General features: G+C 25.8%; 1 protein-coding gene across 1 annotated transcript in view; it reads right to left on the bottom strand.

Moving 5' to 3' along the window:
- Poxn (paired box pox-neuro) overlaps nt 1-23,679 on the bottom strand; it is a 40,411-nt gene that overhangs the window by 4,244 nt on the left and 12,488 nt on the right. The window contains exon 3 of the mRNA XM_012484769.3: nt 12,951-13,171. Coding sequence (XP_012340223.1) covers nt 12,951-13,171 — 221 coding nt within the window. The remainder of the gene's footprint in view (nt 1-12,950; nt 13,172-23,679) is intronic.

Consider the following 23,679-nt stretch of genomic DNA (forward strand, 5'->3'; position numbering starts at 1 on the left):
GCAAATAATGTTGCACTTACAAAGAATTAACTCTCTGATCCACACATATAAAATTTATAATTCCATGACCAAGCAATAGTCTTATGGTTGATCATTGTTGATCATTAGCCTTTGGTCATTTTTCCTTCCAACCAGGGAGTCGGTACTATCTCATCGACAAATTAACGCGAAAGAGCTCATACTGTCGTTGAAAGGGGCAACAGCGGCCATATGTCGTTCACAGGTGAAACACGTTGGTTGTGCCGGTGAATCAGATAACGGGTAAGGTCCCAAAGATAGGTGGGTAATGCGTACCACACTTTATTACAGTTTAGCCCCGGTTTACCATGGAGGGGGGGGAGGGGGTCATCTGTTCCTTGCAAACGTCCCATTTCTTTTTGACGGTCCCTTCGAGTGGGCCCAGTGGTGCTCAATCTGGCCACCATTCATTTGACTTGCTAATGAACTTACACCCGGGCCCCGGATAATTTTATGCTAACACGATGGAAATATTATTCGTCGTATACAGATTTTCAAGATCGCCGATTTCTCTAGGGCGGCTACCATACATACCACCGAATATGATACAACGAAGAAGATGGTGGGGGAAGAGAGGGTATTTTCTCACTCTGTGTAGGGAGCATAAATTTAATTATTAATTAATTTTCTTTTTAATTTTAATTGTTGTCAATACTTTTGTAAATTGTTACTATTCTTCTAATTATAGTCCGACGCAACAAAAAAAATTTTGATTATCAGTAGCGATTAATAATTAAATTTTTATTCGATCGATATATAATTGTGATTATTTTTATAATTGCAATTATTTTACATTTTAATTTATCTTACATTATCACGATATTTTTAAATAATAGATGATAGGTAAATAATATTAATTGAATAATATAATTGATCATACTTAAGTAAAAATTTTAAATCAATAGTTGAATCAAATTTTAAATCAAAAATTGAAATTGATGTCTAATATTGTTCTTGGATAAAAATTAATAGATATATATAGTATATTACATACATAGATTTTACTTATTGTTATTTTAATCGTTGATTTTAATTATTTATCGTATGATTTATGGATACTAATGCTTTCTTTTAGAATTTTTTTGATTGATAATAATATATAATGTATATTTTCTATTCTTTTTTTATTTTCTATGTAAATTTGTAACATGCCTTGATCATGCAATTAATATTAATTTTATTAATAAAAAAAAATGATTTAACTAGATTGGAAAATAGCTTGTTGCAAAATGTGAATATGCAATTTAGAAAAAGCAATTGGCAGATATTATTTGTTAGTTACCAAACTATATCCCTCGTTAATAAATTATCTAAAGTAAGTATCGGAAGTATTAGATTTCAATTTAAAAAACAATAATTTTCGACTCGTTTCAAGATGATCTATAATTTATAAAAAACCTTTATAAATAAACTACTAATAAATACGAAATAAAAGTACTTGTGTTATATTATAGTTAATATAAATATAAATATAAATTAATATAAATATAAAAATTTATAGATTCAAGAATAATTAGAATAATAACTTTCTATATCATGAGATACTAAAATTCTTCTTATTAAAGTTTTTATAAAAATTTTTATTTTATTAAATTGTTTATTATTTATACATATAAAATGAATAAAAATGATTAAAAATCAAATATTTAGGATTATTTAATAGATATATAAAGATAAAATATTGAAAAACTATTAAAAATTTGAAATAATACTAAAAAATTGGAAATAGATTACTAGAATTATTTAAAAATAATGAGACGTAAACTTAAGATTAAAACTTTTTAAAACTGCTATGTATAAACAAAAATCAAGATATTCTATCAAACACTGATTAGATGTAAAAATTAAAAAAAAAAATTAATCACTATAAAATATTTACATAAATATGAAATATTCAAAATTATAAAAAATTATGAATTGTATAATATTTAATTTCAAATTAAATTAATTAAACATTAAATATTCAAAGTCAATTATCAAAAATAAAATAGAGTTTCAAAGATTACTTATTGATCAATTAATTTTTTAAAAAATAAAAAAAAAAGTATGAAATAATAAATTACTATATATAAATAAATTAAATATATTATAAAATATAAATTATATAATTAATTATAAATTATTATAAATTACAGTAAATAAATTATTGTATTGTTAAAAAACTCAAATCATTATTTATCTCTATAATAAATTTTTTTTAAAATATAAAAAACATGAAAATATTTCACGAAACAATGTAATTTAATCATTTTCATTATAAACAGTGGTTTAAGATCTGAATATAAAATATTTCATTCATTATAAAATATTATTAAATGTTAAAAATTTTAAGTTTCTATAATTACAAATAATTAGAAATAGGTAAATAAAATAACAATTAATTATCAAAAATTCAGTGCCAATCCAAATATTCAGTAAATATGAAAAAAATTTTGTTCTATATTTCAATTAATACTTTTCCATTCTTTAACAATTTATACAGAAAAAAAAAATTGAAAAAAGAAATAGTTAAAAATTTAACTCTTTCTAAAACTTAATATAAAAAAATTAAGATTAATTAAATAAATATTAAAATAATAATAAGATAAATAAAATATTCCAAAATTATTCAAAAACCTTTAAATCATTATTAAATGATCCGTTTATCTCTAATAAAATATCGAAACAAATTTTAAAATTCATTCAACGACGAAACTTCGAACAATAAATTAATAAATAGAAGAACGATCGATATCTTAATAAACCGATCACCTATCAAAGAGAACCAAAGCTATCGCTTCCGAACAAGAGGGGGACATTCAACGATAGGAAGAATGACCGGTATGTCCATTGAATGGTACCAATATAGGAGCACCACTGGTAGATAGAACGTTTAAGGGGGCAGCCGTCGAGTCGTCCGCCTAATAGTTTCAGGGGTTAGGACAAGCATCGCGTGCTCCCGGGAGCATCTCAGATTCTAATCTGACACTTCCGTCGTCATTGCCACAATTACCCCGACCCACGATATACGTGTCCTAATGCCTACCCTCTCGCGTTGTATCGCGTACCCTTGAGCGACCAACGTTATATGGTATGGTTCCCGGCAATCGACGATGTCTTTCGTGTGCGTGCCACATCACACCACACACCACATCACAAAGGAAATTGGCTGCATGCACATCTGGCGCTAAATGTTAGATAACGTAAACTATCGAACAGGTTGACCAACTTGGTAATTACCGCTCGAAGGGCTTGTGCTTTGTCGCTTCTGGTGTATTGATTGTTTCAATTGTCTCCGGTGATAAGATGTGAGATCTGAAGTTAATAATGTTCTTTTTTTTTTTCGACGAACTTTTGGAACTATCCTCATTGACTTTCTTTTTGGTAATTTTTGATGTTAACGTTTTTCGACTTCGTCTTTTGAAAAATAAATGTGTGAATATTATAATGGTGTTGAGGTTATGGTGATGAGATTCGGGAAGTTTATCGTTTAAATATTTATATTTGAAGATTAGTACAAATTGTAAGAAAGATATTTTGAAATAAAAACATGGCCATAATTATTTGCATAATTATTTGTCACTTAGATAAATAATGATATACAACAGTTTTTATTATTTAAATTTTTTTAAATAGATAGATAATTATTTAATTATTTAATAATTTATAATAAAAATCATTTTCATTTTAATTCTGTGGATATATTAGAAATTGGTTTTGAAACAAAAAATCCTATTAAAAATATATATTATATATTATAATATATATTATAAATATTTTAATAAATGGAAGAATTATTTAATTCTAACGATTTTAGTAAATATCATGTAATAAAAGTAATAATTAAAGTAGATATATTATAAAATTTTTTATCTACTTAAAATTTCATTTTTATTAAAATAGAAAAGCGAACAACAATGAAGAAGAAGACTAACAATTTTACATCTTAGTGATGTAAAAATCTTTTGAATTTGAGGATTTTGTGTTTGAATTTGTGAGTTATTTTTTTATTTTTTTCACAATATACAATTTATTATAATTACAAATTATTAATTTAATTGAACTTATCGAAAATTTTATATATATATATATATATATTTACTATTTTTAATTACCTTGAAATAATTACTTTGAATTAATTATATTATTTTGAGCAATTTTTTTTTATTTTTCGTATTTTTTTTTTTATATTTCTATGTATTCTGATAAATTTAATACTTAATAATAAAGTCTATGTTTACGTTTTATTTCAGTGTAAGAAGGCGTATAGAAGTAAATTTGTATTTATTGTATTGTTCTATATTATATATTATATTATTCATATTCAAGTAGCAAAACATAAATAAACATAATCTAGAAAATTCAAATTTTATATTTCATATACAAAAAAAAAAACAAAAAATATTTTTTTAAAGTAGTTTAAATTAGAACGGATTAATTAAGATTTTAATTAAGTTTCTTGCTGTTAAGATAATTAATAGTTGATTGTCTTATGGTAGTCCGATTTAAAAAAAGTCCAATGTTATGCAAATTATCAAATTGACTAATTTTAAATATTTAAATACTTAATAATAAATTTTTATTTAATTTTTTGAAATGAAATTGAATTTAGAATTAATATATGAAGTCAAACAAAAATTTATCTCTGAATAGTTTATATTGAATTTGATAAGATCTTTATTAATTAGATTGCTATAAGGCGACCGACTATCAGTTATCTATGGCAATAGCATAATTGAAATTAAAATTTAACTTAATTACTTAAACTGTTACTTTAAACTGTTTTTGGTAATTTTAAACATTTTCTAACAATGACCTAACCTAAATATAACCTAATTTAGTTTAACTATTTTGAACAATCGTTTTGTTAATAATTTTTTTGATAAAGAATTGCTAATTAAAATTTTCGTAACATTCCATCATGACCTTGACAATATACATTAAAAAATCATAATAAATGTTAATGAAAATAGAAAGTTGGTATCATTTTCTAAAAATTTATCGCTTGTTTTATTTTATGGAATACGTAATTGCTATATTATATTATAATATTTATTGCTATTCAGACATGAAATTTTTCATGAAATTTATATATAAAATAAATTTAAGCGAAAAGTATATAATTTTCTTTTTAAATATATTTAAATGTGTTTAAACGCGCTTTATTTTTCTCAAGATTATTGATTGAATATTCCTTCTTATTATTTTAAAACTTTCTAGAAAATATCTTAAAGAGGTTTGTTGTAAATAGTTGCCTTATTGCACGCCATAAAACAACTATTTAAATTTATTGTTGAAATCTTGAATAAAAATAAATCTTAAATAAATCTTGAATACATATTGTGAAAATTTTTGCAAATAATTCGAAAATTAAAATCGATCACCAATTATATATACATTTAAAAAGTTGCTCAAAATGTTGTCCTTAACAATTATACATAATTCATTTTAAAATTGTTGAAATCAGTGAATATACATTTTTTCAACAATTTAATTATCATTTATGAGCAATATTTAATAATTAACATCATGATTTATGAAAGAAAGGAACTCGAACGCGTATGATTGTTCCGTGTTTGTTTTCGTTTTTCCACAACATTTTACCGGCTATTACTGAATCATGCATTGAGAAATAAATACCCATCCGTCAAAAAACTCCGGGGACGATTGTGGCCACTGTATTCGCGCGAGATCTTAATTACCAGATAAACGGAAACGCTTGTGATTGACGAACGGGAATTGTGGAGGAAAAAACGTGTGTCCACATGCGACAATATTTATGACGCATTTTTCGAGAAAAGTCTGTTGAATGTATCGAATCATCTCACGGAATTAAGTATTCACTAGGATGATTATTATTGGACATGCGTATACATAGATAGAAAAGACAAGTGTTCTACATTGTTATTTTAAATTCAATATTTATTATATTATTTTATAAACAGATTTTAAATATTATAAATAAAAAAGATTTTATATAATTGAAAATTAATGTTGTAAAGAGAACATTGACAATATTAGATAATATTGGTACATATTAAAATTTTATTTTTAATTAAAATATAAATAAGAAAATAAAATCATAATAATTAATAATAATTTTTTATTTTTAAATACATTGATATATTAATACAAATAAATAAATAAAAAGGAAAAAAGATGTATTAAACATAAAAGGAAACAAATTTAAGTGCTTAATGTGATGTAAGATTAGTATAATTTTAATTATTATTTATATGATTATTATCTATGTTATTCGAATTAAAAAATAATATTGCCAATTAATCAATATATATTAAATAAGGAAAAGAATAATAATTTTATATATTTACAATTTATAGTAAATTGACGAAAGATTTAATGCTATATCTAATATCTAAACTATTTAAAATAAATATTTTAATTTTTATTTTATTCATTAAATATTATTAAAATCAAAAAATGATTCCTTAATTTACAGTATGTAAGTATGATATTATAGATACATTAAATTTGCAAATACGAAATATATTAATATTAAATATTTTATAAAATATTTTAAAAGGACCACGAATATTAAAATTTAAAAAAAAAATAAATTTTATAAATATTAAAGTAAATAGCTCTAAATTTGAATATAAAAATTAAGTATATAAATTAAAATGCGAATATTAATATTTCACTTTCTGGAAACTAATAAGTTGCTCTACATGTATAAAATTAATTTATACGTGAAGTTTTAAATATTTAAATATTTTATATATATATAAATCTGTAATACTCATATATTAATGATAAATCTTAATCGATATTTTTGTATACTAACTTTTGTATTCTTCTTGATTTTTAAAATCGAAAAATATCTTATGCAAAAATATATTAACATTCTCTAGATTAATAATAAATATTAAATATTTTATTTTCGCTACATTAAAGATATATTAAACATAAGAATATATATTTTATATAATAGAATATAAATATAAAAAAAAATATCAAAATAAAATGCGAATATTATTAATTGTTAATTTATTAATATAAATATTATAAAATTCATACAAAATACATATATTTAGCAAATATATTTAGAATATCAAAACTGCTATTCAATATCGCTCGAATACAAAATTAAATATTATGTTTTGCGACCTCTAAAAAATATTTTGATTCGATATTTCCACAAGATACCTTTACAAAATACACATCTAAATGCATAGACAAAAAAAAAAAAAATATTATGAAATAAAAAAGAAAGAAATTTCAAGCAGAGCGAAAACTTGAAAACAAAAAAGGAAAAAAAAAGTGAAGAATTTCACCGATGGTAAAACCTTAAAAAAAATCCCCTTCACTTTGAAACGTATAATTTCACATATATATATATCTTAAAACATTATTACGCATCGTTCATCCAATCTCGATGCTTTGCAAATACGATATTCGGTAATTTTCATTACATACACTCGTAATGGTATATGTGCCACGAAAGAATAAGGAGGTACGTATCTCGTACACGTCGGTGAATTAATTCCTTCGATGCGTATCTTCGCCAGAAAACGCGGTAATTCCAAGAAAGAGTCGTACACGATTTTCTTCCTTCAAAATGAACAGTAATCAAAAATTTCGTGGATCGTCGTCAGGACAACCTGTGCTAAGAGTAGGAAGGTTGAAACGCTGTGTAAACACACAGATAAAGTGGATGAGAATTTTGAGGGAAAGGTTTTCGATTTACGATTTTCTTCGCGTTCCACTTTATTATCGAGAGTTTCGACAGGGCGTACATTTTTCATGAGACAATTTTCTCTGCCGTGATGCGACGCCATTATCTGACGCGTATCGCGCTGCTTCGAGCACGTACATACATATACACAAGCCACGGAGATAACGAGCACGAGACGAAAATACCGGGACACGGTTCGAAAACGGCGTACTGTGTATACGCGGGAACACGTGTAGATCGACGGATAGTTGGACAATTAATTCGCAAATTAACCGGTCGATTGGAAAATAATCGGCTCTGGGTAACGACCGTGACGGATTTCCTGGAACGCGTTTGCGACGACCACCATAGATGAATATAATCAAGATATGGCTCGGTGATGTGTAATTTCCCTCGTAATTTGTAATTTGCGAATAAAAATACTGACGCGTTTATCGATGAATTGATGTCAGTATATGGTATCTAATTCCAAAGTCTTTTCTTCTCTTTTCTAATACCTTCTTTTGCACAATGACTTTTATCTTTTTATCTTTTTATTTTTTACGTTTTTTACGTTAATTAATTTTTTGAATATTTAATCCAGCAATTCTGTACGAATAATATAAATAAATATTAGAAAATGTATACCAATTTGTATACAAAATATATAGTTTATCATATTAAATAGAATAATTCATTGTCATATATCGAATATGTACGTAAAAAATTTTATAGTCATTTTTAAAACATCCTGTTGTTTATTATTTTTACGATATAATTTAAAACACGATTGTGAACACAATGGTAGCTAATAGAATGCTATTAGCTTAATAAAGTTAAAAATAATGAAATTTTCTCTTGATATTAAAATCATAGTTTATATTACATGTAAAAAATTTTATTCGAGACATTATTAATAAAAACTATCATCGAAACTAATATTTAAAAATTCAATCTAAGTATAAAATAATAACTGGATCGATGAGTTTGAAAAATAAAGAAAAATTGATTTCGATGATAAATATTGATATTATTTTGGAATTATTTCTTATAAATAAAATTCATAAAATCCATATTAAATAAAACAATAACACAAAATTTTATGAATTTATGTCGTTAATTAAATTCTACTGTTTCATTCATTAAAATTGTTTATTATTTTTGTTTATTATATTTTAAATAAAAAGTTCTTTTCAAAGTTAAATTCCATTTATATTTCACTTAATATGAAACAGGCCCGATATATCGGTGACTCGAACTCCTTTCAACGTTAAGATTACATCTATTCGTCGATTCTTTTTAAAGGCACGATGCATTTAAAATGTCAATCTACGGTTCTCAAGAGGCTGGCCTATACTTATTTTTTGTTACTTAGCAAAAATTTTCGACAACTTTTAATGCACGATCGGCAAAAGTAAAGTTAAAAGTAGGGTTGGGTAGAAGGCAATCAGATTAAAGCTACCGCATAATTAAGACTTCATTATATGATTATCGGTATTATGCGATATTACCGGTATTTCGACTTTTTTTATTAACTTAACGAATAAAGATATTAGGTTAATTGAGAGTTAAGATATACAATATATTTATCAAGACATAACGAAGAAGATTCTGACAACATTTAAATAATGTTACGGCAATGTTTTAATTATCGAATTAAATTTTCTTTTCGACGAAAGTTAATAATACGATATGTAAATAAGTTGTTACGAATAAGTCACGTTTAAAAATATTTTGCAAATTTTTATTTCTGGTAAGATGGAACGATAAGATCATAAAATTATGTCAATGTCAAATAAAAAAAATAATTATATAAGATGTGATAGCGAATACAAGATGTGATCAGGGAATAATAGATGAAAGTAAATTGAAAACAAAGAATAAGAAAATTTTAAAATTTGTGTATTTATCATTTGATAAAGAATGAAATAATTGACCAAGATAATTCTATATCTCTTATTTTGTATTAAATATATAAATATGCGAGGCAAATTTTTTTATCTATCGTTTTAAAAAATTTGTTCTAAAAAATTACGATTTTTAAGGAAACAACTTTGAATTAAATTATATGAAATTTGAACTAAATTATTTGAAATAATATGCGATATGTATTTCTTTCTTAATATATTTAAAAGTAAAATTCTCGAAAGTAGATATTTTTATTTTACAAGTGGACATTGCGTTCATTGTCCGATATTAACTTTATCGTTGGACAGTTATCCTCAACGCAATGCCCATTTATGAAAAATTTCATTCTCAAATATGTATTCGTAAACTCTGATCAAAGAGATCAAAGAAACGAATATTCATGCAAACTCGACTTTTCCCCTTCTTCGTTACTTTCGAAGAAATCATTTCTCAGAAGGAAACTCAGCAGGACGCAATCTGAAAATCTCAGAAATTGCAATGTCCGATGGCTCGACTATTTTGGCGTCGTCAGTCACCAAAACGAACACGGCACGATAATGACCGCTGATGACGATCGTTTACACGCATCTTGTAATCGAGCATAGTCAGAATTTAAATACGCTCTTCATGTTTCCACGGGAAGGATGAGAGGATGAACGACGCAGGAGCGCAATTCAGCGGCGAAAGGTCGATGTACGCCAGGCATGGCCGTTATTAAAATAAATTCATTAAGCCGAAACGAAGATCGCGCGAGTTCCCGCACGGGCGCGTTGTAAGAAATTCACCGTGTGCTGTGGTGGTAGCGTGCAATTATATTGTCATTAGTGACGTCACGCGCGTAATACAACGCGGCTTCCTCTTATTTTTTCCTCTTCCTTTTTCATTTTCTTTTTCCATTCCTTTCGGTGTTCCGCGGCCCGGTGTCGCTCGCACGGGATACCATCGCGGAGGGATCCATCCGGGATAGTGATAATATAACACCACCGTGTGGCTCTTGATTATTGAACGCGTGTAACGTACGAGATATCATACGTATGGTCGGTGAAGCGTCGAAACTCGTTAACTCGCCTCTTCTCTTCGGGATGCGTTATGCTGGAAACGACGAAGAGAACTCGAAGGAACGGCAGTATTTATATTCTTAGATTCATTTTATTTATCTAGAATTTTTTCGGAAACTCGAGGATTTTTTGAAGACTCTCAAAAGTCTTTCTGTCAAATAATTTTGGATATAATTTAATAATAATCACTTCCAATTCGTTGTCTTATAGATTTTTTTAATTGATTATTATTTAAGAATTTTTTTCAATAACAATTGAAATGGGGGAATTTTTATTTATGATAAATTTATAATGAATTTGTATAATAATATATAATAATAAATGCATAAATCTTTAACAAGTCTGTGTTAATTTAATGTCTCGAACGAATCCAGAGAAATTCCATTATGGTTTCTATCGGCGATAACATTTAGCTGTCTTACAATATACAGCATCGTAGATAACGAAAATTCGATTCTTCGCGTATTATAAACCGTTCGATAATTATAACCGTGATTCTGTCCATATCTATCATTATCCATCTTATCATCGTGGAACGATCGATTCTTTCACCAGAAAAGCTCGTTAGTGAAAAAAGAAGAGGGAAGGAAGAGGAAAGAAAAATTCAATAAAGGTGTTTAATTTTCGTAAATCGATCGAGTCGCCGTCGGCGCCGTAAATAATGAATTTGAAATTCAAATCGGACACGCATTAAGAGGGTAGCACAAGGACGGTGTTCGCGTACGCCATGAATTCACTTTTCGCGCGTAAAAACGGGTCTTAAAGGATCGCTAAGTGCATCTAATTCGGCTCGTTTTCGGTCGGAGCGATCAAACTTTACGATCGCTTCCACCATTCCTTTGGCCATCGTTTCCTCCTTCTCCTCATGCTCCTTCTTTCTCTCTCTCTCTCTCTCTCCCCCCTCCCCCTCCTCCTCCCACGAGATTCGAAACACAACGTCCCGATAATACCGCGCGCGACATCAAGGCCGCGACGCGAGCGCAGAAGAAAACCGACCGTGCAAACCCATGAAATTATGCAAATGTCCGCCGCTGCAAGGTGTTTGGATAATTGCACGCGCTGTCGGCTCTCGTACAGCCCTTACTTAAAATCACATCAGCGCGATGCTCCCGGCCGACGATTTTTACGCCCGCGTCTCCTCTCATCAGTGTCACCGCCCCATAACGCACACACATCCTTTCCGCTGTTTATTACGCTTTTTGCTCCGTGTTTTCCTTCTCTCTTACCCTTCTTTCGCTCTTCTTTTCTTTTTTTTTTTTTCCTCCCTCTCGTGTAACACCCGTGTAATAATTGTATTTATAATACCAATGCTAGAAACGAGAGATGATCGAAACGAGGTTAGGTTAGGTTAGGTTAGATAAGATAGCGTGAATGATCGAATGAAGATATGTGCGCCGGTTTATGGTCACGTTGTTTTCAATTTAAGGTGTAATTGTCGGTAATTATTTTTGAAAGCCCGTTACGGTGGAGTTGATGGCGCGGAAATAATAATTGATGCGAATATTTTTAAGAGGAAGATTAATCGAGAAATTCTTGTCGGAGGGTATAAAATAAATTATGAAACGTTTTGGGATCTGTTTAAATGATAGGATAAAGGATGAATATAATTTGATTATTACACATTTGAATAACAGAATAAATTATGCAGTTTTAAAACAGATATAATCAAATTATAATTGACACATAAATATCATTTAATTTTTGAGTATTTAATTTATACTTTATATTTTACGTAATAAGTGATATTTATCAGGTAAAAATATGAAATGACAAATTAAAACGATGTATTTTTAAATTAAATATTAAATATTTCGATCTAAACTGTTTGTGTCATCATCATTATTAATTAGATAATATTAATATTGGATAATCTTAGATTTATTACAAACACTTAAACACAATATTCATATTTTGCAAGATATTAAAAGAAATATTTAGAAAATAATAAATTATTATTACGAAGTGATCTGCTAATACTCCAACTCGATCGAAAACAAGATTTCCGGTCATTGCCGTTAGAAGAAGTAGCAATTAATTACAGTTTCAAGAAATTTTCCTCGAGATTTAATAGCGTATATAAACGTATATAAATTTTATGTTACGTAATTTAATATTTTACAAAATAAAAATAATAAATTACATAATTGTTGTATTGGAATTATATAAATTATTGTAATATAGATAGAAGCGGTTAAATCGTTTCAACCTATCATAAAGAAGGAAAGATGCAATGATAGGTATAAAGATTTTCAAATTCTTTTGTGTTCTTTATTCATTGTTTGAAATCGTTATATGATTGTTAAAATACTCACTTTCGTTTTGCTTCCTCCGATGCTTCCTGGTCGAATGCTTCCCGTTTCGTAAAATCTCGTAAGAATCTTCGAGACACATCCATGAGACACTAAGAGTTGTCGAGAAATATCGCAAGGTCTTACACCAACCAAAGCGAGCTGCACGATTCTTTGTCGAACGCAATCGGGCAACGGCCTCCCATTAACAAACACACCACCCAATTGATTAACTCCCGCTTGACCTGCAACAGAAAATAATTAAATTCTTTTATTTAACATTAAGTTCAAATTTCTTTGTTCATTGTTCTATATATTGTTTTCATGTCATAGAGAGAAGAAAATAGAAAATAATAAATAAAAAAGTGATAGAACCTCGAATATCTGAATATTCGATTATCCAAATTATTCGATTATATGAACATCAAAATAAATATTATGCGTAAATCAAAATTATGACAAAAGTCGTAATGCGACAGAATGATTTGAAGATCATATAAATAGTGAACAAAATTATTGAAACAATTAAAAAAATTTGTAACGAAGGGAACAATGAAGAAGACGATACCTCTTTAAATAAAATTCTTATGCATTGTGAAACGTTCACAGTATCAGAGATAGTCATCAGATGGTATGAAGCACAACGAAAAAGTACTATCGTGGAATTACTAATTTTGAAAAGAATATGCAATTTAGCAGTTCAGAAAGAATAGGAGAATAAAGATGATCAATGCATGTAATATGTACAAATATAAATATAAATAAATAGAAAATTATATATAAAAATTATAATTTTTCATATGAAATCAATAATGTAATTATTCATATACTATCGTTCGATTATTAATTCAAATAATTGAAGTTCTACTATTAGTTATGACTAACTAATTATCAAAAAATTTGAATTCAAGTTTTTTTTTATCGTTCAAAACTCTTAAACTAATATAAAGATTTTCTTCATTTTTTCTTTTCTTTTTTTTTTTTTTTTTTTACTAATCTTAATGTTTCTTAAATATTGGAATAATATTTTACAAATTTTTTCTACAAATCACTCGTTGAATAAACGAAATTAAATCACTAGATGGAAAGGAAAAAAATCAAAGAATATGTGAAGAAGAAATGCCAGGTGTGTTTCTTTTTTCTTTTTCTTCAACACGTGGAATAGTAATAATCCGTTAATAGCGCGAACAAGGTTTTGGGTGGAGCATTAGGCAGATGCATTTTTTCCTGGCCTCTAATAATATTGGCGAGTCGAACTTCCTTCGACGAACAGACAGGGATAAAAGAATGGAAAAGAAGAACCGTCATTTCGACATTCTTGTATGCGTTTTAGATGGAAAAGAGGACGTATAATTATCCGTTGTTCCGTCACCGGATGTCGAAGCCAAGAAGTAGAAGAAGGAACAACAATGATGCTCATCGAAATTGTTTTCCGCTAATTTTCAAATGCCCTCCCCGATTCTCTCGAATTACCGTTTTTATCAATTTTTCACGCATACAACGCGAGATAAAATTACTAAGGATACACTTGCTCCTCCATTAGCCTTGCTAACTTGTCGCTTCGTTGCTTTGTAAACGGACACCTGTCATTTTGCACTGTTTTCTTGGATACTAAGTACTAAGTACTTGCGCGTAAAGATAACCGTATATTGGATTTTTGATATCATTAATATGCATCAAACTGAATTAATTGTTATTCTATACAATTTATTTGTTTTTTAATTGTTGCAAAAGTATGCTTTTTTTTTCGACCTAAGTCGTAAATAATTTTATTATTAACATTTTATCAATTACAAATTATTATTGTCAATTTATCGTAATATATATATATATAATATGTTATATATATATGCTTTCAATAAGGCTTAAACAATTAGATAAAACAATATACAAGAAGTTATAAATATCAAAATGTTAATGTTAATAATATATTATTTTTTTGTAAATTTTGTAAATAATTTTTACAAACTTTTGTTGTTACAAGTTGTATAGTTTGTGTTTCAAATCGTTATTTTGTGTTGATAGAAAATTTTAATTGATTAATCATATTGTAATCTAGATAAATTATTTTATATTTTACGTGAAATTAGCAGATGTTCTAGTATTTATAAACGAGGGTGAATATATGTAAAAGATTCATTTAAAAAAGAATTTTATTTTTTTAGCGTTTTATTATTTTATAGGTAATAATTTAAAATTTAAGAATAGAATGCAATAGAATATTAAATTTTAGAACAGAAAAACAAAAAAAATCATTTTTATACAATTTTTTTTTTCTAGAGATTATAGAATAAATACAATAAACAATACAAATATAACATTTTAAGAAATTTAACGTTTTAAGAAATTTATATTTTAAAAAAATATTTTATATTCTTTAGATAATTCAAAGTTTGATAAAAATGTAAGAAATCTGTATAATATATATAAATAAATTAGAATTATATACAATATCAATATATGTACATATATCTACAATTTATTATAAATTTACATTATTTCTGCAAATTATTAAAGTTCGCTAACATTTTCATCGATTTTATTATATTTCTTTCCTTTCGTTTCATAATATTGTTAGAATTAAAATTATTAAACACTAGATAAATTATAGATATTTGTAAATGTCAGGTAATCCTATATACAATCAATTGCAAAATTATTCGTACATTACAAAGAAATTTATCTTAATAAAAAATTTTAATTTTATTGAAAATTTGTAAGTATATAGAATAGAACAACGAGTTATATATAAAACAATTTTATTTATCGATGAAAAATATTTTTACGGAAGTGAAATCAATTTTCAAAGAGCTTGCTAAAAAATATTGCTGCATAGATACATTTCATTATATTTTATATATTTTATATATACTATAAAATTTCATTAAAAATACAATAAATTTAAAAATTTTTTTTTTATTTTTTATGAAACTTTACTAGAGTAAAATAGAATATATATACAATATCTTTTAACGGAACATCACTTTAGGAAAATGAAATCAAAATTATTTTTTAAAAATTATTTTTTCTTTCAATATAATTCTTTATAGTGATACAAAGAGCAAACTTTTAAATTATAAAATATTTAGATTACATTTTATAATTTCATAGATTTAAATACATTATTATGAAAAATATCCCTACATGAAATTTCAAAATTTCAAAAAAGTGCTGAAATCTTTGGAAATTGATTTCATTTTCTCAAAGAAATTTTTTATTACGTGTTATTATGTTTTTTTCTGATATTAACAATATTGCAGTTATTTCGTTTATTGAGTTATATTTTCTATTATTAATTTAAATTTTATAAATTTCTAGCTGTCCTTTTAAATAAAACATAAAAAATGTTTTATGATTTTTTGAAAAAACAATATAACAAATTAATATCTTAATACAAATTAAAAGATCATTGAAATGCTAGAAATATATTATGTATATAATATATTATCATTTCGATTATCTTCAAAATATTTTTTTAATTTAATTAACATTAATTCATTATTTTTTTCAAAAGATTTTGTGATGATAACTCTGATTTGTGAAACAAGTCATTCTCTACGTTGTTTACGAATCACACGTAATACGATTATTAAATTTGAAGTAATAACAAAGATTTAAATTATTAGTTGTACAATTCAGTAGAAAAGATGACATAATATTGTCAATATGGAAAAACAAGAAACTCTATAAATTTTTTATCCACAGTAATACAAACTTTTGATAAAATCAAAAGTTTTCAGTTAAGATAAATTTCATTAACGTAACGTATGAATACTTTTGCGATTGACTGTATATCTAACAGTTAATCTATTTCATTGGAATGAATGTATTAATTTCCTCTACGAGTGTCCAGAACTAAGCTCATACTCGTTCGATTAATTTTCAGAACGCATCTGCCTTGGAATATATTACAAAATAAGATGTTACATTGAAACAACGTCATTTAAAACGGGAAGTAAAGCAGTTACTAATAATAATCGTTCGTAACAAACGAACGAACCTTGATGACTTTTAATGTCGGTAGGAATAGCTAGATCAACGAATTCCGACCAGTCTTTCGTAATTCCTTAATCTCCGTTGGTTTTCGAATTTTTTTTTTTTTTATTATTTAGTTTCTTTTTTTTTTTTTTTATCATATAAACCACTTTGTTGTTAGACGATAGTTACGGATATCAAGGCATTTTACGCCTCAATAAAATATTTATTGAAGATCAAAAGAGGCATATTAGAATCGAGAGAGAAGGAATTATCATAATTTATTTCACAACTGAAAATTTTTTTCGAGGATCTTTTTCGAGATTTCATGATAATCTAAAGTTTATGATTTTCGACGTCGGAATGATTATTCCGCGTAAAACTTTGCTATTTATCGTTATTCTTAAAATACATAGGATAATTTGAATTAAATGTATAATATTTTGAAATGAATATAAATATTCATTTAAGTTTGAGATTGTTTGTAATAAAAACAGAAATAAGATAAAATAAATTAATGATAAAAGAATTATTATATAAATGAAGTTCTTTTTATTTAATCCAATTATTAAATTATACATTTATTCGATAGATCGATATAGATAACATTTTTTTTAAGAGATAAGATGTATATTCTTTAAATGTACATAAATGATTGAAATGCCTTCTCAAATATAATTTTATGTTATAATAAAGAAAAAAAAAATAAATAAAAAATGTTGAATAATAACCGATTTAATATAATACAAAATTACGATGAATTACATTTACACAATATTTACATTATTTTTAATGATTCAAAACGATAACAAAATTTTTTACAAAAACAATCATATTTATATCGTTCATCAAGTTTATTCATAATTTCAAAGTTTCTCAAATATATTTTATTTGTTAAATTTCTGATACAAATTTTGAGAATTTTTCTTTTTACTATGAAAATGTAGAAGAATCAAGTAAATAACTTCCATTCGAGGAATGATAAAATCATAAACGCTTAGAATAAAAAAATCGATCAATCACCAATTTTATATCCACGTGTTGAAAATCGTACGGTATGTGATCGATAGGCATTAAAGCATATGATATATAGAATAAAATCTGAGTTATAACGCCTTCAGTAGCCTCATTTTCGAAATGATTTCGAAACGAAGGAAAAAGCCGAAAGATTTCGAGATATTAAATCCATCATAAATCAACGATGGCTTACGGCCAATGAAAACATCCTATTTTCTGATCATTTTTCGATAGTCATTGATTAACATTAAATAATTAATTATTTAAAAAATCAAAATCAAAATCTCATGAAAATTTTTACAATTTACACTTGAATGACTTAATAATGTACCTGCTCTGAATTTTTTATACACATATAAATATAAATTGCAATCATTTTAAATTTTTGTAAGAATGGTTATGTATAAATGAAAGTTTCTTATTCTTATGAAAATTTGAAGAGTAATATTTAACGACGAAATTTTTTTGTAATTTAAAAATATTTTTTCAATTTTCTCTTTTTTAAGATTATTAATTTATTTAAAAAGTTCGTTATTTACTATCACTTTTTTTTCCCTGGACAAAATTAAAAACGAAAAAAATATTAATCAGAAATATGAAATAAAAATTATGGAGATCATAAAAATTATAAAAAAAATAATAATATAGTTATTTTTATCTGTTTTTAATTCTCAACTTTAAAATAGAAACATAATGCTTCTAGCACTTGTAATTTTTTATATCGTAAAACAATCTTTATTAGCTTTTGATTAAAAATTGTTTTTTTGCATTAACTATAACGAAAATGAATAAATTAAGATTCGTAAAATAATATTTTCAGGAAATATTTTTCATTTTTTTAAAATTATTGTAATAACCTAACCTTTTGTAATAATTTAAATAAATAAATAAAAACTTAATTTTTCATCTTAGAAATATAATAAATTAATATTTTTTTTTAGAAGAAAAATAATTGATTGTTTCATAATTGGAAAAATATACGATAACCGAGTTTAATAATATTTACTTGAAATATTTTTTCTTTTATGTACAGTTAAAAAAAGTAAGTTGTTAAAAAATTATAATAAAAAATAATTTTTTTTCTTTGTATAAAAGAAAAGAATTTATATAGAATATTCTTTATTATTTATAATTGTTTATAAGATTAATTAAATAACTATTTATAAGATTTTAATATAAGTTATTTAAGCAAAAAAGTAACATGCTATTTTATTTAAACACTTTCCTCTCCCTTTTTGTTTCCCCCTTCTCAATGCCTCGTTTCTAAAATTTTTAAAAACATCGGTATTTGCAATAATTAAGAAGAAAACAACTTGTAATATTTTATATAGAAAATATGTATGTATCAAATAATTTGGAATAATTTTTAATAAAATTATAAATCTTCTTATATATATATAAGATATAGGTATTAAATTAATAATTTAATTATAATTTTTTTGTAAAATTTCTTCCACAATATTTATATATGGCAGCTTTTAACGAAGCTGTAAGGTATAATCTATTTTTTTCAATCTATTTTCAAAATGATGAATTTTATTCATTAATAATGACTAAAATCTTTTTTTATAAAATATTTAATAATATTTATAATCTAAATTAAAATATTTCTGTAATAGAATTTTAAAAATTTCTTATTTTATAATAACAAAATTGGATAATCTATACATGTTTCTAATATTTTTTTATAGTTATACAATTTTTATTACACAAAGATTTTTCATTAATTAGTATCCCAAATAAGTAGGAAAAGTTAATAAGTAGGAAAAGTTAAGAAAATTGCGTAAAATCGAGCTACGAAAGTTTGAAATTTTGAAATTTGCTGATAATTTGAATCACACCGTCAATCGATTTTTAAAACAACGAAAGATCTTTCATCCAAAGTATTGAGTTCTTTACAGTTACATAAATTGCACGTTCATCGACTTCCTCATCGAATGATTCAGATCGGTAATTACGAGGAATGAAAATCGAAGGAAAAAAAAAAAGGGATTGAAGAGAAGGGAGGGAGCAGAAAATAAAAAAAAAAGAGGAGAAAATTTGAAAAGAACTCGTTGATAATAAAAAAAAAAAGAAGAAGAAAAAAAAATACGTAGTCACGACGAAGATTCACAGAAGGAAGGATGATTTAAAGCGATCTCTTAACAGCGACAACAAACTTTTCGGCACGTTATTACGAGGAAATGATATTAAAAAAAAAAGGGAAGAAATTCTCGCGTGTCGATCCCTCGTTATTCATCGACGATATTCGACACTGGTGTAACGATTTATTCAGCTTTATCGGCAATTATTATTTCACTTCCTTAAAAATCCTGTCGCATGTATCCCTTTACCCCTATCTCTCTCTTTTTACTCCTTCTTTACGACGAGTTTTCTTTCTTTTTTTTTTTTTTTTTTCTCTTCACCTTGCTTTAATTTTGGCGCTACACGGTAAAAAGAGTGTCGCTTCCTGTTCCAAGCTTGAAGATCAGGCCGAAATTATACGCGGTCGAAACAGCGACAGACCGACACTCCCGCGGGCCAAATTATTATTACGGCAAAAACCGAGCAGGAAGTTCTCTTTATCTTTTATAAAAATCTCACGCGAAATTGTGCGAATAAATGCCGAATTCCTTTCTTTCTCCTTGCTCATCTCATCTCTGCAAAGGTGCAAATTTATCGAGCGTGAAGATCGTTCAACGGAGAGGTTTACAACAGAGGTTTACAAAAAAAGGCGTAAGATTTAATATTCAAACAGTAGTTTTTCTTCTAATATTTTTTTTTGTATAACAAAAAAAAAAAAAAAAAAAGAAAAATTTTGTTCGTAATTTTTTAGATATTTCTTTGTGACTATTCTTATTCTAAGAAATTTTTTAATAAAATTTTATAATAAAAATTATATATTATAACATTATTAATATATTAATAATGAATTAATTTTTTTAATAATTGTTAATTTTTTTTTTGACGTTTAGATTAATAAATGAAAATTTACAAAAATTTAATTTACAAAATTTTTCATCTAATTTTATAGAAGATGGAAGAGAATTTTTAGAATTATCTTAGAATTTTTTCGATGACTGTTTCTAAAAATTCTAAAGAATTAAAAAATATATTTTGGCAAAAAATTTTTTCATTTCTACAATTGTACAATTCATGAACACGAATTTAAAAAATATTCAAACTTATTCAAAAATATTTTGAATATCAACGTCATATGAATGAGAATAAAAAAATTGAAAAATAATTTTTCCCTCGTAAATTCCAAAGCAACCAAAATTCTAAGAAAAACGAAATCTAATTGCTCGTATAACAGCAAAATCTCAGATCGAATTTGATAAGCGAGACTAATTGTAAGAGAGAGAAAAGGGAAAGAATGAAATGGAAGGAAAAAAAAAATATTGCCAATATATATCGATACGTAACACCACGTAGACTATAATTATAATTATAAATTAACAAAGGAGAAGAAGATATTTATGCGACGGCTAGGGATTATATTTTTAGATAAATAATAATAGTTAGCTTAGAATTAGCGAATTAATGTGTCGAACAGTATCGCGCTTGATATTTAAGCTCTAACCAAACTATACATCTGCCTACCTATAATTACAATTCATCTACGTTAACAGAATTTTTATCTCTTTCTTTTTCTTTCTTTTTCGCGAATGGACAACATCACATATACAGGACCATTGTCATGTAACTATTTTTCTGTTTGATGATTTGATTTCTAAATCTCATGTGTTTGTAATTGAAAATGTAAGAACGATATATTTATACCTCTTTTGAGAGTTAATTGAACGGTAATTTTTTGATCTGATTTTTTTAACGTTTCATTGAGAATTTTATCATGAATATACCTCAGTATGCTAAGGATTGAAAATGGAAAATGAAATTCAATATAACAATGGATGATATCATAGATGAGAATAAAATTTATTAAAGAAAGAAAAATTTATTTATTTAAAGAAGAATAGGAAATTTGTATTCATTTTTTTCTTATTGAATATACAAACATTCAACAAACATTTAATATCTCCTTATGTGTTAAAAAAAAGATATTGGATATTGAAAAAGATTTATTTTTCTATTTCTTTTGGAACAAATGGAGATAATATGATAATGATTACTTATTCAAGAGAAAGCTTAATCATTCATCTAATGATGAGAATTTAACTAATTTTATGATTTTCTATTCTATGATTGTATAATATTTTGTTCGATTTATAAGAGTTTATATTCATATGAAAGATATTATTTCACGAAATAATTTCTCTAAAATAAATTTTTAATATAATATATCAAATGTTATAATTTTGAAAATATTTCTATAAGTATAATAATTATTTAATGTTTTAATTGATTTGTAACCAATGGAACATCAAAATTAACTTTTTCATCCAATTAAAATTAGTTTTATCAAACTATTTAAAAAACTACTAACATTATTTAATTTGTAGCATAGTAAATAGTAAAAGCGAAGGATCTATTAACTAATCACATTTTTATAAAAACTGTAATTTTAATTTGCAAAAGAATAAAACGTTAATTTTCAAAAATATTTGAGCAAGTATTCAATAATTAAAATCATAGTTAAAATATGATTACATTCAATGATTATGAAAAATTTTAAATAAATCACTTAATTTATTCATTATAATTTTATAACTTCATATGAATATTCTGAGAATATAAATGTGATACGAAATAATAAATTTTAATTGCTATATTGCTAATTCGAAATATTGAAGATGAAGGAATATTCTATACTCTAAAGGCAACCTTATTCAGATTAATAAAATGACGTCGATTAATCAAACTTACAAACAAACTGATTGGTCATAGATTTTTATTCTATTTCTAATCAAAGATCTATTATAAAAATATTCGTATAAATGAAATGATGCTCAAGAACAATTCAAACAAATAATGAAGTATTCAAAATTTTGTTTGCATAATATAAATAGATTCCACATAAACAATTCTAATGTAACGAGTCAGTAATCAATGTTCCAATTAGTTAAGAGAACACAACTCTTACCACTTTGGTTAATTTTGAATTCTCAGAAGTCAATAATCTTATATATTAACAATCTTAAATATTTACCGTGAAAAATAAAGCGAAGCATTATTGAGCAGAAGAAGTTGGGAAGTAAATGAGACCAGACAGTGCAATGTGATTAAACTCGTTTAATAACAGGTCCATAGATCTTGGATCTCGATTCGTATAAAATTCTTCGTTAATTACTGTCAAACTGGCTTCCAAATCGTAATTTAGTCGACGCCTCGAGGGACCAATCGGTTCGTGGAGAGCATCGAAGAATGTACGAAGGAGATGGGACGAAAGAACTTGAGCGAATGGAAGCGTTGGTGAGAAGAAGCAAGAAAAAGTGAATGTAAAAGAAATGGCGCGGGCGTGCGTGCAGACGCAAAGAAGAACGAGAAGGAATAAATTTAATTTTTACAGGTGAACGGTTGGAACTCGTCTTTTGATCTCGCCGACGGTAAGTGACGTCGGATTAAGTGTCTAAGAAATGATAAGAGGATAACCGTGTCGTTCGTACATATGATGTTGTATTAATGTTAACATGTGTATCGATTATTTAGTTCATGACTTCTAAATTTGGAATTTATTCATCAATATTTGCCAATTTTGAATTTTTAAATTTAATGGAAAAGTTTTTTGAATGATTGCGCCAAATTCTTATTTTGAATAAAAAGTTGCATTCATAGATAAATGTTTATTTTTGATTAGTAGTAATAAATAATTATAAAATAT

The sequence above is a fragment of the Apis florea genome, unplaced genomic scaffold, assembly GCF_048593485.1.
Source record: "Apis florea isolate Af1SG1 unplaced genomic scaffold, ASM4859348v1 contig_3798_pilon, whole genome shotgun sequence".
In the NCBI taxonomy this organism is placed as follows: domain Eukaryota; kingdom Metazoa; phylum Arthropoda; class Insecta; order Hymenoptera; family Apidae; genus Apis; species Apis florea.